We start from the raw sequence: 17,002 nt of genomic DNA on the forward strand, positions 1-17,002 counted from the left end.
AAATTAGAAAGCAGGAGAAAGGGCTCAACAACAACCCCCAGAGGTCCGGCTGAAATGTCAAAACGTCCTTAGCTTTGGCATAATGAGCGCTTGGATGTGTCTCTGTTGTCTCCTCTTTTCTAGTCACAATAAAAAGATCAGGATCAGAGTACAGTAGGAGAGCTGATTTAGGATCAGTTTTGCCTTTTAGATCACAAGGAATAAGATTACATGGACAGGAGGCAGCTGATCCTAGATCATAATGAATCAGATTACATTGGACAGGAGGGAGCTGATCCTAGATCATAATGAATCAGATTACATTGGACAGGAGGCAGCTGATCCTAGATCATAATGAATCAGAGTACATGGACAGGAGGGAGCTAATCCTAGATCATAATGAATCAGATTACATAGACAGGAGGATTCTGATCCTAGATCATAATGAATCAGATTACATGGACAGGAGGATTCTGATCCTAGATCATAATGAATCAGATTACATGGACAGGAGGGAGCTAATCCTAGATCATAATGAATCAGATTACATGGACAGGAGGCAGCTGATCCTAGATCATAATGAATCAGATTACATGGACAGGAGGGAGCTGATCCTAGATCATAATGAATCAGATTACATTGGACAGGAGGGAGCTGATCCTAGATCATAATGAATCAGATTACACTGGACAGGAGGGAGCTGATCCTAGATCATAATGAATCAGATTACATTGGACAGGAGGCAGCTGATCCTAGATCATAATGAATCAGATTACACTGGACAGGAGGGAGCTGATCCTAGATCATAATGAATCAGATTACACTGGACAGGAGGGAGCTGATCCTAGATCATAATGAATCAGATTACATTGGACAGGAGGCAGCTGATCCTAGATCATAATGGATCAGATTACACTGGACAGGAGGGAGCTGATCCTAGATCATAATGAATCAGATTACATTGGACAGGAGGGAGCAGATCCTAGATCATAATGAATCAGATTACATAGACAGGAGGGAGCTGATCCTAGATCATAATGAATCAGATTACATAGACAGGAGGGACCCACGTTGTTGTTGTTGTGTGTGTGTGTGTGTGTGTGTGTGTGTGTGTGTGTGTGTGTGTGTGTGTGTGCCTTTGACAGGTCAGAGTTAGAGATCAGCTTTTAGGGCTCGATTCATACATGCGGTGAGGAGATCATTGGAAAGCAGACCGTGAGAGGAAAGAACAAGGATGCTGTCAATGGCGCACATTAGAAATAATCTGGTTTTACAAAGTGGACATTTGTCAAATTCGTGATGATTTTTGTGTTCTAACAGGCCCACAATCTGGTTCCTAAAATCAGATTTGGATATATTTGGCTGTTTTCACTGCATAATATTTACAAGTAGTCCTTTTCAGGGTTAGGAAAAAAAATGTCTGCTAAATGCTAACTCCCATTCGTATAAGCTGGTAGCATAGCTAGCCATATAGAAATCGGTGGTGGAACTTGAAGACATTTTTAAGTGTAATGCAGTTCATTGGTGACGATGGGGTTGACATCAAAACAAGCATTATACTCCGATGTTTACCTCAACATAGTGTGATATACACAGACAGATATAGGATCTTAATTTGATCACCCTGTTGCAGGAGAATTTAAAATTAACTTTCAAAAACATGCAGTGTATGTGAGTTTTAAATAGACTTCTCAGGTTTGTAATTTCCACATTGAAATTTCAGACTTAATTTTCTTACGAAAAATGCATCATCCCCTACAAAAAAGGTCCATTCCATTATTATCCACATTGCTGTAGCAAAATGGCTCAAAATAAGATCCTAGATCTGTACTGTATGAACAATTTTGATGTGGGGCAATGAGGAGACTCTGAATCTTTACCCCATGGGGACGTGTGAGTGGTCCACAAGTTCATCTGACTCCGGGGGAAGTAAATCAAATCAAATCAAATTGCAACTGGGCCGTCCGACGACACAACTGATTGAGCATGTTTGGGATGCTCTGGATCGACCTGGATGACACCGTGTTCCAGTTTCCGCCAAAACGTCGCACAGCCATTGAAGAGGAATGGAGCAACATTGCACAGGCCACAATCAACAGCCTGATCAACTCTATGCGAAGGAGATGTGTTGCGCTGCATGAGGCAAATGGTGGTCACACCAGATACTGACAGGCTTTCTGATCCACACCCCTATCTTTTTTTAAGGTGTCAGACACATATCTGTATTCCCAGTCATGTGAAACCCATAGATTATTTCCTTATATGAACTGTAACTCGGTCAACTATTTGAAATTGCTTCATGTTGCGTTTATATTTTTGTTCAGTATAGATTAAAGGGCCTCATTGCCAAAATCTCAAAAGTATCCCTTTAAATGTCAGTCTTCAGCGCAGATCTTCAGCGCAACCAATTTAGTTAGGCCCTGCATTATGTTACTGAACATCTACTGCTCCAATGACTTCTAGAATGTCCCGGTATGTCATCATCAGTATTGGAAGGGGGCAATTCTTATCTTTGAGCCCCTAACTTGTTGTGGCTCTGTTCTCTCCCAGGTACGCAGTGGCCGTACAAGACGGTTCTCAGTACTTTGTCCTGCTCATCATCACAGACGGAGTCATATCAGACATGGCCCAGACCAAGGAGGCCATTGTCAACGTGAGTGGTCTGCTGGATGCTCCCATTACCCATAATCCTCCTTTGCCCTCTGTCTCCCTGTCTCTCTCTCTCTCTCTCTCTCTCTCTCTCTCTCTCTCTTTTCCCTCTTTCTCTCCCTCTCTGCTTTACGGGTGCTTTTACTGTAACTCACTATAGCACCTTTTTACCTCAGCTAGCTTCAAGCCAAAGTCAATGTATGTTTTTCTGCTGCTTTGAAGAAGTAGGCCGATGTTCAGTTCTATTATCTGCTCAAGTTGTTTCGCTGTTGTTTGGATGTTCTTTTATTTTCGTTTGACCCAACTTAAGTTTTTGTATATAGGAACATCAATTTGTTTATAATAGCGCTGTACTTTACATTAACGCTTGCTTGTGGGCTTCTAAAATTGTTTGTTTGTTCATGAAAAGTTCCTTGAATCCACTTTGTATCTCTGGCCGTGGGAATACACAGTGTGTCTACTATTCAATGGGGGAGCAGCACGGCATCCTGACCTCTGATGACCTCTAACCTCTGACCTCACAGCAGACTGGGTTTAAAGGGAATTTGCGACTGTTAGTCAAACCATTAGAACAGCCACACCTTCCTTTTAAGATCTTGTCTGCTGCTCTATCCTGCGTCCGCCGAGCCTTTAAACCTGCCTCAACCGAGCCAAACCTTCTAACCTGCCTCAACCGAGCCAAACCTTCTAACCTGCCTCAACCGAACAAACCCTTCTAACCTGCCTCAACCGAGCCAAACCTTCTAACCTGCCTCAACCGAACAAACCCTTCTAACCTGCCTCAACCGAGCCAAACCTTCTAACCTGCCTCAACCGAACAAACTCTTCTAACCTGCCTCAACCGAGCCAAACCTTCTAACCTGCCTCAACCGAGCAAACCATTTTAACCTGCCTCAACCGAGCAAACCCTTTTTGAACCTGCCTCAACCGAGCAAACCCTTTTAACCTGCCTCAACCGAGCAAACCCTTTTAACCTGCCTAAACCGAGCCAAGCCTTTTAACCCGTCTCAGCCTTCCAACCTGCCTCCGCCAATAATTTTTACCTGTCTCAGCATTCCAACCTGCCTCTTTTCAACCTGCCTCAGGCAATCCTCTACCTCTAACTTGCCTCAGCCAAGTCTTCTTTCCTGTATCAGCCAAGGCTCTACCTCTAACCAACCTCAACTAACTCAACCAAGCCTTCTAACCTGCTGCCTTGGCCCTGCTTTCTGTGTTCTACCCTCGCATTTACCGTCCTGTCAACTAGAATCACTATTCTCAACACAGGAACAAAAGACTGAATTACTTGTTTATTTGGAGTTGAATCCTTTGCTGCTGTCAGTTGTTTTCTTTGAACTCGTCCATACTGTCCTGCCGATTTAGTTTAGCATGTCTCTTTGGAGTCCACCATTGCCCTCCAGTCCCCCACTCGCCTGCCCGTTTACCAGGCCAGCCTTTGGGCTAAATATTAGCTCCAACCCCTGTCTTTGATGTTTCACAGATCTCTCCTTAACTTAACTCTCCACTAAGGGCAGTGGTTTATACAGGAGGGCCTACTCTCTTCCTTTTCTGTCAGGGCAGAACAGCAGAATCACCATGGCCCATAATTCATTTGGGCCACTATTACATCACTGTATATCTGTGTCTCAAATTGCACCATATTTCTTTTTTAGTGCACTACTTTTGACCAGAGCCCTATGAACCCTGCTTAAAACTAGTGCACTACATATGGAATAGGCTTCCATTTGGAATGCGGTCAATGTGTTGGCAGTTTATACCCAACCCCTCACAGGGGAGGGTGGGGGAGGGGCTGCCTCGCTGACTGGTTTGTCATGCAGAGAGGATGGTTGGAATAAAATTCATGAATATTTTAAAGATTTTAGGAACTTCCAGGTTTTCTTCTGCAGGCCGGAAAATACTATTACAGCCAGGGACAGGTAGAGATCAAACTATTGGGTTTGCAATTATTTTTGCAGTCCAAAAATAGATGGTATTTCAACAGCTTGCTGGAGTAGGATCCCCTGGGTTTGACGAAATCATGTATGTTTGTGGTTCAGTCTTCATGAAAATATGATGTGGCGTTTATTGATACAGGTGTGTTGATTAAAAAGAAAAATATGTTAAGAGTTTCCGTGTGAGAGAAAGTGAAAGAGGGAGAGTGAGAACGAGAGAGAACGAGAGAAAGAGCACACATATATGCACACACACACACACACACACACACACACACACACACACACACACACACACACACTGCATCTTCTCCACATCCGAATGTGTTTTCACCACAGGCATTTATCATTAATTCATACCACAGAGCTTTCACCGTATATCTCCCAATATAACATATTGCAGCATCAAACTTTGGGTGGTGGTGGCAGGAGGATAAATCATAGATTGGTCCTATTACGTTAATGTAGTGGAATAGAGACACAGTTCAGATAAGCAGAGAGGAGTAAGAGTTACAGTGTACAGTGCAGGGCATTTTAGATCATTGATGCCAGCTCATTGATGCCAGCTCATTGATGCCAGCTCATTGATGCCAGCTCATTGATGCCAACTCATTGATGCCAGCTCATTGATGCCAGCTCACGCACATCGTCTTTCGCTTCCAAAGCACCAGTTCATAATTAGCGGGTTCAAAGCAGCGTCCCGTCCCCAGTGAAGGTAGCGTCCCTGACATTTACTATGCTGCTTTACCAGGCACCCTAAATAAGAGATGGTGGAAGTGTACTTCACTGTTGGGAGGGAGTGATGCACTGTAAGCATTTTGGCTGTGCTGTGTTCTCCTCCTCTGTACTTGCTCTCTACAGAACACATTGTATTAACACTGTAGACAATATCCTATGCTATTTTGTACATTCTACCGTTTACTATTACGTTGGCTATACACTGATATTCCTTGTGTCAACAATACATCCACACATGGCTAAAGAGAAGGTATTTCTCAACCTCCAGAGAATTCTGCTGGATATGGACAAATCGTTCTGAGTTTTTTGCAATTCTGATGCATTTCCCCAGACTGACTGATCAACTAGAGCTGAGCTGAACAGTGTGAGCAGCAAGCAGGGAATTGTCAGCAAATGCAGTGTTTCGGTTATCTTCTCTGTGCAATGCACATTTTTTTGTCTTTCGTCCAATGGCCTCCTTGTGTCTTGCTGCCCTGTGCGACTGGATTAGCAGACTGGTGTATACTGTTGTGAAGGAAGTAGCACTGCTACTGTGTCACTGAATAAACCCAATACAATACACACAGTTTCAATAGTGAACAACTGCATTGTTTGAGGGTGTCAGATGGGTTTGTGACTCATTTGTTTTTGTAAATATTTTTGATCAGTCCTCTTCAGAATCTTTTTTTGGGGATCCATTGTTTTTATTTAGCAAAATACACTAAACAAAGACAACTTCCTGTATGAACGTTTAATGACTTAAGCTTTTGCCCACGTAAGAACTCAAAAACACCCTGTCAGAATGTTGACAATATCACATCTACTTCTTTGTTCGTCACTCTGTTTGTTCTCCGCAGGCTGCTAAGCTTCCCATGTCTATCATCATTGTTGGAGTCGGCCAAGCTGAGTTTGATGGTGAGATTGACCCCCGTCATACTGCTTTCATGATTTTTCAATGGTTTTATTTTGTTGTTTTAATTTATAATTAGCAGATAGCGGTGTCAAGGTAATACACTGAGTATACCAAACATTAGGAGCACCTTCCTAATATTGAGTTGCACCCCCAGGTAAGAATTTGTTCTTTACTAACTTGCCTAGTTAAATAAAAGCTCAATTTAAAAAAAAATGTTTTATACATTTTGCCAGCAGAATAGCCTCAATTCGTCAGGGCATGGACTCTACAAGGTGTTGAAAGCGTTCCACAGGGATGCTGGCCCATGTTGACTCCCAATGCTTCCCACAGTTGTGTCAAGTTGGCTGGATGTCCTTTGGGTGGTGGACCATTCTTGATACACACGGGAAACTGTTGAGTGTGGAAAAACCCAGCAGCGTTGCAGCACTTGACACAAACTGGTGCGCCTGGCCCCTACTACCATACCCTTTTCAAAGGCACTTTTCACCTTCTGGATGGCACCCATGTCTCAATTGTCTCAAGTCTTAAAAATCCTTCTTTAACCCGTCTCCTCCCCTTCATCTACACTGATTTGAAGTGGATTTAACAAATGACATCAATAAAAGCTTTCACCTGGTCAGTCTACAGTATGTTATGGAAAGAGCATGTGTTCATAATGTTTGTATACTCAGTGTATGTTTTTAGATGGGAAATGGAAATTAATTCAAAAGAGACTCTTATAAGCTGCTGCTGGTCAGAAAGAGTATTATTTCACTATGTGGCTAAGAGAAAGAAAACATGTTCACACAATGTCTTTAACTTCGTCCTTGACCTATGCTGGGGAAATAACAACTCAAACATTTGCATAAATAATCAGCACAACTCAAATAAGAAATTCCTCTGTCAAATATGCCAAGTGTTCTGTCATTGATGTACAATAAATAATGCAATAGCATTAAGGTAGGAGGTTATAGGGGGGCAGTTTCAGTGTGAGGGATCTTAGCTAATTGGCAGTTTGGTGGAAGTCCCTAGTTAATAAGCAATTCACAGCTGTTGCATACAATCTGAATATTTTAAACATATGGTCTCTACTTTGATTCTCGCCATTTTGGTGTGCTGTTTACTGTAACAGTGGCTGGCTGTTACAGACGCTGGCTGGTGTTTGGATTTAAATATTCTTCTTTTACATGGTTATTTACGATGCTGGGAGTGTTCTCATGAATGTTAAAGGCAGTTATTATAATTGATTAGGAGGCATAGGCAGCGCATCCATAAGGCTAAGGGAAGCTAAGATTTCCCTAAATTAAGTTGAATTAAATTGCCCAAAATTATGCAGCCTAATTAGCTTACTCCTGTCTATACAGAAGTAAATCAAATATTCATAATAGGCTACTATACCAGAAAGCATGATATAGCCACAGAGGATCATTAAAGAAATGCAAAAATAAATAAACCAAATAAATTATTGTTGAGTTGCGACTGTCAGTGAAAAGCAGAGAGACCCAGCCATGGCATATCACAATATTTAAAAACAACATTGTGGAAAAACCGTTTGAAAAGAAAATGGCTATTGTTGTGAAGAGATTACAATACAGAGTCCAAACAATCACAAAGAAATTATGACTATTTCAATTTATTATTCACATTAGGAATATTAGGCCGTCTTACATACGTTTGCAAATGTGAAGGAATGCATGGAATGCTTTACTATTAAATGCATTTTTGTGGTGGAAATTAGCTTCCCCAAACTTGAAACCCACACCACCTATGTCTGAAGGCCATATTAGGACAGCCTTCAACTACAAGTCCGAGGGACACTGAGACCCCTCCTTGTGAGTCTGAAACTATAGTAATATGGACACCGTGATGGGTAGTCACTCCTACAGACAATGTACAGCATGTGGAATAAGCCACCATAATGGTTAAAGTTACACAGACAGTGCAGGGTAGTGACTCACCCAGACTGTAGAGGGTTAAACTGGTGTTATAAACCACTATGAAGGGTAGTGACTCACCCAGACTGTAGAGGGTTAAACTGGTGTTATAAACCACTATGAAGGGTAGTGACTCACCCAGACTGTAGAGGGTTAAACTGGTGTTATCTATGAAGGGTAGTGACTCACCCAGACTGTAGAGGGTTAAACTGGTGTTATAAACCACTATGAAGGGTAGTGACTCACCCAGACTGTAGAGGGTTAAACTGGTGTTATAAACCACTATGAAGGGTAGTGACTCACCCAGACTGTAGAGGGTTAAACTGGTGTTATAAACCACTATGAAGGGTAGTGACTCACCCAGACTGTAGAGGGTTAAACTGGTGTTATAATCCATTATGAAGGGTAGTGACTCACCCAGACTGTAGAGGGTTAAACTGGTGTTATTAACCACTATGAAGGGTAGTGACTCGCCCAGACTGTAGAGGGTTAAACTGGTGTTATTAACCACTATGAAGGGTAGTGACTCACCCAGACTGTAGAGGGTTAAACTGGTGTTATTAACCACTATGAAGGATAGTGACTCACCTAGACAGTAGAGGTTTAAACTGGTGTTATAAAACACTATGAAGGGTAATGACTCGCCCATACAGTAGAGGTTTAAACTGGTGTTATAAACCACTATGGAGGGTTGTGACTCACCCAGACAGATTTTAAACTGGTGTTATAAACCACTATGAAGGGTAGTGACTCACCCAGACTGTAGAGGGTTAAACTGGTGTTATTAACCACTATGAAGGGTAGTGACTCACCTAGACAGTAGAGGTTTAAACTGGTGTTATTAACCACTATGAAGGGTAGTGACTCACCCAGACTGTAGAGGGTTAAACTGGTGTTATTAACCACTATGAAGGTTGGTGACTCACCTAGACAGTAGAGGTTTAAACTGGTGTTATAAACCACTATGAAGGGTTGTGACTCACCTAGACAGTAGAGGTTTAAACTGGTGTTATAATCCACTATAAAGGGTAGTGACTCACCCAGAGAGTAGAGGTTTAAACTGGTGTTATAAGCCATTATGAAGGGTAGTGACTCACCCAGAGACTAGAGGTTTACACTGGTGTTATAAGCCATTATGAAGGGTTGTGACTCACCCAGACAGATGTTTAAACTGGTGTTATAAACCACTATGAAGGGTAGTGACTCGCCCAGACAGATGTTTAAACTGGTGTTATAATCCATTATGAAGGGTAGTGACTCGCCCAGACTGTAGAGGGTTAAACTGGTGTTATAAACCACTATGAAGGGTAATGACTCGCCCAGACTGTAGAGGTTTAAACTGGTGTTATAAACCACTATGAAGGGTTGTGACTCGCCCAGACAGTAGAGGTTTAAACTGGTGTTATAAACCACTATGAAGGGTAGTGACTCACCCAGACAGATGTTTAAACTGGTGTTATAAACCACTATGAAGGGTAATGACTCGCCCAGACAGTAGAGGTTTAAACTGGTGTTATAAACCACTATGAAGGGTAGTGACTCGCCCAGACAGTAGAGGTTTAAACTGGTGTTATAAACCACTATGAAGGGTTGTGACTCGCCCAGACAGTAGAGGTTTAAACTGGTGTTATAAGCCACTATAAAGGGTAGTGACTCGCACAGACAGATGTTTAAACTGGTGTTATAATCCATTATGAAGGGTAGTGACTCACCCAGACTGTAGAGGGTTAAACTGGTGTTATTAACCACTATGAAGGGTTGTGACTCACCCAGACAGTAGAGGTTTAAGCTGGTGTTATAAACCACTATGAAGGGTTGTGACTCACCCAGACAGTAGAGGTTTAAACTGGTGTTTTAAACCACTATGAAGGGTTGTGACTCACCCAGACAGTAGAGGTTTAAACTGGTGTTATAAACCACTATGGAGGGTTGTGACTCACCCAGACAGTATAGGTTTAAACTGGTGTTATAAACCACTATGAAGGGTAATGACTCGCCCAGACAGTAGAGGTTTAAACTGGTGTTATAAACCACTATGAAGGGTAATGACTCGCCCAGACAGTAGATGTTTAAACTGGTGTTATAAACCCCTATGAAGGGTAGTGACTGGCCCAGACAGTAGAGGTTTAAACTGATGTTATAAACCACTATGAAGGGTTGTGACTCGCCCAGACAGTAGAGGTTTAAACTGGTGTTATAAACCACTATGAAGGGTAATGACTCGCCCAGACAGTAGAGGTTTAAACTGGTGTTATAAACCCCTATGAAGGGTAGTGACTGGCCCAGACAGTAGAGGTTTAAACTGATGTTATAAACCACTATGAAGGGTAGTGACTCACCCAGACAGTAGAGGTTTAAACTGGTGTTATAAACCACTATGAAGGGTAATGACTCGCCCAGACAGTAGAGGTATAAACTGGTGTTATAAACCACTATGAAGGGTAGTGACTCACCCAGACAGTAGAGGTTTAAACTGGTGTTATAAACCACTATGAAGGGTAGTGACTCACCCAGACAGTAGAGGTTTAAACTGGTGTTATAAACCACTATGAAGGGTAATGACTCGCCCAGACAGTAGAGGTATAAACTGGTGTTATAAACCACTATGAAGGGTAGTGACTCACCCAGACTGTAGAGGTTTAAACTGGTGTTATAAACCATTATGAAGGGTAGTGACTCACCTAGACAGTAGAGGTTTAAACTGGTGTCTCTTTTTATCTTCTCTGTAGCCATGGTGGAGCTTGACGGTGATGACATCAGAATCTCCTCCCGAGGGAAGCTGGCAGAGAGAGACATTGTACAGGTAGAGCTCACTTTCTGTTCTTCCCATATGACCATAACACAGCACTGATGAATGATGGGGGGCATGTCACAGAAAGGTTACGTCGATACAAGTAAGGAAACTACTCATGATTGATAGCATCATTGTTTAAATCTCAGAGGTGCCATTTGTGAAATATTCCACACCCCTATTCACCCCTAACCCATCAATCTGACATATTAGGAAAAATCAGTCATAGTTTCATTTGACAAAATTGTCCTGAAATTAAATAACAATTAACATTGTAACATATTTGCCATTGTCACACATTGCCACTTTCAAGTTCGAAACAGATCAAAGTGCTATAGAAACGATACCCCCCCTCTCTCTCTCTCTCTCTCTCTCTCTCTCTCTCTCTCTCTCTCTCTCGCTCTCTCGCTCTCTCTCTGTCCCCATATAGTTTGTTCCGTTCAGAGACTACATGGACCGGACAGGAAACCACGTGTTGAGTATGGCCCGGCTAGCCAAGGACGTCCTGGCTGAGATTCCTGAACAGCTCATCCTCTACATGAAGAGTAGAGGCATCAAACCCTGCCTCCTGCCTTCACTCAATGAGGAACCAGGCCCTGAAGACCAGGACCACGCCCAGACCACCCCTGTCTGAGCCCCAGACCTACCCCCATCTGAGGCGCCTACCCTGGGGAAGGAGGTCGCGGTAGGATGGGTGGTAGACTGGATGGTGGACCCCCCTCATGGAGGGATGCAAAACGTAAATGTGAAAATGCTTTCAAGGCACTTTTTTTTTTCTCATGCTGAATAAATTGACAAGACTCCATTTTGTTTGGAGTCGAGACTGTTTTGAGGGAAAAAGCTAAAGATCAGGGAGTTTTCCTTTTGAGTTTCATCTCCTGACGGGAGGGCAACGAGGGGGATGAGAATTGGAGAGTCACAGAAGGAGGAGTAGAGAGGAGAAAAACAGAGCACTGATGTAAACTAATGTTAGACGTTGGCAGTCAGAGCTGTCAAAGTGGCGACGTAACAGGTAGCATGTTTTAGACGGAGAGGGTGTTTTTGAGGACATTAATTATTAGAGCGTGCCAGTTTGCATCACGTTTGTGTATATGATACATTTTAGAGTGGTGGTGTATGTTGGACTAAGGAATCACCTGTATAATGTCGTATCTATTGTAAGAAACTACAGCATCTATTCATGTTGGGGATAATATTTTTTCTTCATATTTTCCCATCATGCTTTTTGGGGGGAGGAGGGGGATCAATGCTATAAATTATTCTTAATTTATACTTTGAAGAGTACTGTAATATAAAGCATGTGCTAGATAGAAACTTTCCAACTGTTTAGGAATAGTTGTAAAAGATCAAGATGAATGCTTTTACATTTTGGATTGTGACAGTTACACAGATGATCAGATGTTTGTATGATCGTTTAACTTCAGGCACCCTGTACAAGACATTCTTACCCTATATATTTACAATAGGTATCATCAAAATGCACTAACAGTCCAAATAAAAAGCACAAAGGTCATATACAATACATATACTGATCAAGTGAAATATATACCACAATTATATACTAGCGACCAACAGCTACCCCTCAAAGACAATGGAAAGGATTGCACAGCAACAAAATGAAATGTCTTCCAGTTCTAGAACCTTGTCATGAATGAGAATTAATCTAGAATCTAGTTACTTCACATTCTGCGTTATTATTGTTTACACATCTGCTCGTGCACGACCAGAGCCACATCTTCAAAGGCTTAGTATTTCCATAGTATTAGTATGTAGCGATGTATGTCGTCTACATACACATATATTGGTTGGTATAATCCTTCTCGTTGTATTTGGTATAATCCTTCTCGTATGATGTTATTGATTCTGTTTGATTATTTCTTTAACCCCTGCACACCGTGCCATGGAAATTCTTAGTGGATATAGAGCACAGAGAAGGCAACAGATGTTGATGAAACAACTTTTGAGAAGTGTGATGTCAACTACATTCATTAATTTGTTGGAATAGATTTTTTACTTTCCCCACCGAGAAAATCAAACAATGAGAGAAATACTTTCAGCATAATATAATCAAATCAAATCAAATGTGTCACATGCTCCGAATACAACAGGTGTACAACACTGAACACTGAATACAACACTGAAATGCTTACTTATAAGCCTTTAACCAACAATGCAGTTTTAAGAAAAATAAGAGTTAAGAGAGTATTTAATAAAATAAACTAAAGTCAAAAAAATATATATCGGATAAGTACTGTAGCCTATGCCATTTTATACTTTATCTTTTGCAGATTGTATATTCATTGCATTTCTATCATGCTGACCACACCACTCGCATTACGTGCGCGAGCATTGCAAAATAAATGTATGCACACATGGTGTTCAAGCCTTGCATCCAACATACTCAAACCCGTCAATGAGCTTCTGCATAGCCAGGTTTTAAAAATAGAACTTGGTTCTATTTGTGATGCTTGATGCGCTGCAAGTCCCGCCTCTCCCATCTCCTCATTGGTTTTTAGGAGCATATACCCATGTGGGTGATTGAAAGATGAACGGAGGTCCACACTCCAGTCCAGTTGGTGGAGGTAATGCACCTTAAAGTTGGTTGCCAACCACCATATTAAGTCCAAAGAAGAACAAGAAGCCTGAAGGAGGAGAGATTACTAGAAACAAACTAGATTTACCCTTTTATCTGTGGATTAATTGTTGGAGTAGAGGACCTTGTGCATTTCAGGTAAAATAACAATCCAATGTTTATATCCCAGGACAAATTAGTTAGCAACAGCAAGCTAGCTAGCTAAATTGCTATGAATGTTTAATGCTTTTCAAACTGTCCCCAAATTAATATAGTTGGTTCAAACTTCGTTTTGATATTTCAAACTGCGTGTCATGATCACGTCTGGTGTGGATGGACAAGATCAACATGCGCGATGGCGTACTCAGACAAACGCGCGTGCCCGGTCTAGTCAGCATGTAAGGAGTCATTTAAATGGAGTCAATATAAAAAGTAACTGCATAAAGAGCAGTTGATACAGTGTACAATCTATTTTACTCACTTCATCTGGACTACTGATAGAGTTCAAACTTGCTGCCAGGGATGTATTGCCATCTTTAATTTAAGTTGTTGATATATATGTGACCGACTGGGGTTCAAATCTGGGTTTCCTACACACCACAAGACTGTGTTAGCCCACTGAGATAAAGCAGTTAGCTCAAGTAGCCAACGCAAGTCTTCAAGTTTCGGACAAGGTTACTCATCGTGTGTGCGTTGTTCCAAAACACATTTTACGTTTTTGTCATTTAGCAGACGCTCAAGAGCAATTAGCATTGACAGCTTTTTCACCTAGTCGGCTTGGGGATTCGATTCCAGCGTCCTTTTGATCTCTGCCCCAACGCTCTTAACTGCTAGGCTACCTGCCGCCCTGTTATATCTAGCCACGTTTAAGTTGTTGATGTAGTTCCACGTTTAAGTTATTGATGTAGTTCCACGTTTAAGTTGTTGATGTATTGTCATATTTATGTTCTTGCCATATTGCCATTTTGAAGGAATAGTTTCTTGAGCACACAACGGAGCAGCACTGTCTCTGTCTGTTCCGTCCCGTAGACACACCAGAAGGTTAAAATGTCTACATTATTGTCTTTTCTACAGTGGAACGACGTGTTTAGTTTCTTCTTCAATGTGTTTAAAACAAACATGAAATTGCCACTATGCCAATGCAACCCTACAATATACAGTAAGTGGTGCGTTCAGCATGCCCATTATTTACTCACAGATAGATCACAGTAATCCCATATCTCTATCCAAATGTGCCTATAGTATAGAAACTCCTGCATATCCTGATTAGATTTCCCTTATGTTATTTCGTGAGCACCAGTTCCCTTCCCATGTTTTATTATTAAACATATGATTCCCAATGCCTAGAATGATAACTGTTTCATATGTACAGTATAGCCAACTGAACACAAAAAAGACATTTACTAAGTATTACCATTGCATCTGCAACAACATACTTACTGTATGTTCCTTAAAGTTTGCTATTACACTTTCGTATTGAATGAGAACAATGCACGCATCAAATCTATTTTACAAATGTAGTGACAGTATACTGCATGTATGGCAAAAAAAAGTCAACACTTGTTTACAATTGAATCAGATGTAGGATCTTAATTTGAGCCAGTTTGCTACTGCAATGAAAATAATCATGCAGCAACAGGAAATGTGAATGAATATGTGGATTCTAATATACTTCTAGGGGATGATACATTTTTCATCCAGACTTCAGAAGCCTTTTTAAACCGCAAACGTTCTCCTGCAACAGGGCGATCAAATTAAGATCCCACCTGTATATTTACATTGCCTCAAGGTTATGAGCAAATATTCATACTAAAGAAAGGATGTTATCTTTATGTAAAGTTTGTTTTGAATCTGTTCACTTATTTGTTCTCGTTTATTTTAGTTGTGAGGGAAAGTGAAGGTTGGTTATATTCCCCCCATGTACATAGACACTGTGATTTAGAAAATACATGACTAATAGTTAATGAAAGTGAGGGTTTATAGTTATTTTTTAATCATATTTGGTTCAAATATTTTTGTGTATGGTTAGCAAAGCAATTGAGAGAGATTATGCTTTTCAAAATAACATTTAAAACGATCTCCACTGGAGTCTGAAACATTAACATAAGCCCCACATGAAGACGACTTGGTAGCCAAAAGATGTTCCGTTTGAAATTAACCTCTTAGATAATGTGCATGTTTGTGCCAAAATGGCAACAAGTTTGGTGGTCCTTGCTCCTCAACTCACCTTACTGATGGCCTGTGATAGGCAGGGACTCCCTGAGTGAGCCATTTGTTGTGTATGACGATGAGGATGATAATGTATCTACAATAGAAACAGCAGACACGTAGCATGTTGCATCCATGTTTTCCCCTCATATTTAGTTCCTTAAATAGGTCATGTTTTTGCTTCCCCTGGTCTCTATTTAAACCATGACCTAGGGTGTTTACAGCCTAGAAATAGAATGACATGTCATCCTATGTCATTGTATATCTATGCTTTACAGTGCGTACCTCCCTCTTGGTCTCTGGTTTGCATGCTGATAATGAAGAATTCTTTTCCAAACCAGACATTGGACATAATTGTTGTCATTTCTGTGGTTTGTGAAATGCTTTGTAATGGATTGCCTTAATAAAGTGACTGAAGATTAATGAAATAATGATAGTTGAATGTAAGAGTGGTTTTTATTTGATAGTACAGCAATTTTAGCAAATGACCACAGTGGGCCTCAAACCTGGGTCTCCCAACCCATACGCAGAGCTGCTAAATGCTGCTCCGATAAGAGTTGGTTTGTTATCCTTGGTAAATGGTCATCTTTAGAGGAGATGCTGGGTTCCTCTTGCCAAAAAAAGGAAACCGGTAACTACCACTGTAAAATAAACCATCTACAGTATATCCCATTCTAATGAAATCTTTAGGCTTTCATTTCAGGAATTTTCAGATTCATGTGTAGTTTCTACTGTATAGCTTGCTGCTGGGATCCTATTGTCCAATCACAACACTTCTCTGTGTCCCCTCGACCCTCACAGTGAGCGTTCCCCTTGAAATGTGTTTTTCTCAGCAGCTTTAATGACATGCATTGCTGACGAACCAAGCTGGCCACCTGGGGGAAGGAAGACGGCAGCTGGAAGTAGAAAAGGCTTGAAAAAGTAGAGCCCTTACACTCATCTGCTGTTTTCACAGTTATATAAAGACACACAGAGCTCCTGATGACACGTATAACTGTCATACATTGCTTAAACATCTCGGTACCGTTTTGCTGACGGAAGGTTACCTTTACCACACGGAGAGGGAGAGAGAGACCGTTGGAACAGGAATAGACCACACAATACTGTCCTCTACAGTCTGAACAGAAGAACATCTGTTGCTAATGACGTATAGCTATCACTTTAAATGTTTAGAAATCATCTAGTTACCTTTTTTTTCTGATGGAAGATTCTTTGGATGGTAACCGTCCTACCTGGGGGGGGACAGGAAAAAGTAATTGCCATGTACAAGTACAGTATATTCACAATAAACTGTCAATGACAAACTGTCACAGTACATTTATATTTGAC

General features: G+C 41.2%; 1 protein-coding gene across 1 annotated transcript in view; it reads left to right on the top strand.

Annotated features, from left to right (window-relative positions):
- LOC115101611 (copine-5-like) overlaps nt 1-12,415 on the top strand; it is a 224,865-nt gene extending 212,450 nt beyond the window's left edge. Inside the window, exons 17-20 of the mRNA XM_065005191.1 lie at nt 2,530-2,632; nt 6,134-6,191; nt 10,832-10,905; nt 11,324-12,415. Of these exons, the coding sequence (XP_064861263.1) occupies nt 2,530-2,632; nt 6,134-6,191; nt 10,832-10,905; nt 11,324-11,527 (439 nt within the window). The 3' untranslated portion in view covers nt 11,528-12,415. The remainder of the gene's footprint in view (nt 1-2,529; nt 2,633-6,133; nt 6,192-10,831; nt 10,906-11,323) is intronic.
- Nucleotides 12,416-17,002: the final 4,587 nt, after the last annotated feature.

The sequence above is a fragment of the Oncorhynchus nerka genome, linkage group LG20 (assembly GCF_034236695.1).
Source record: "Oncorhynchus nerka isolate Pitt River linkage group LG20, Oner_Uvic_2.0, whole genome shotgun sequence".
In the NCBI taxonomy this organism is placed as follows: Eukaryota; Metazoa; Chordata; class Actinopteri; order Salmoniformes; family Salmonidae; genus Oncorhynchus; species Oncorhynchus nerka.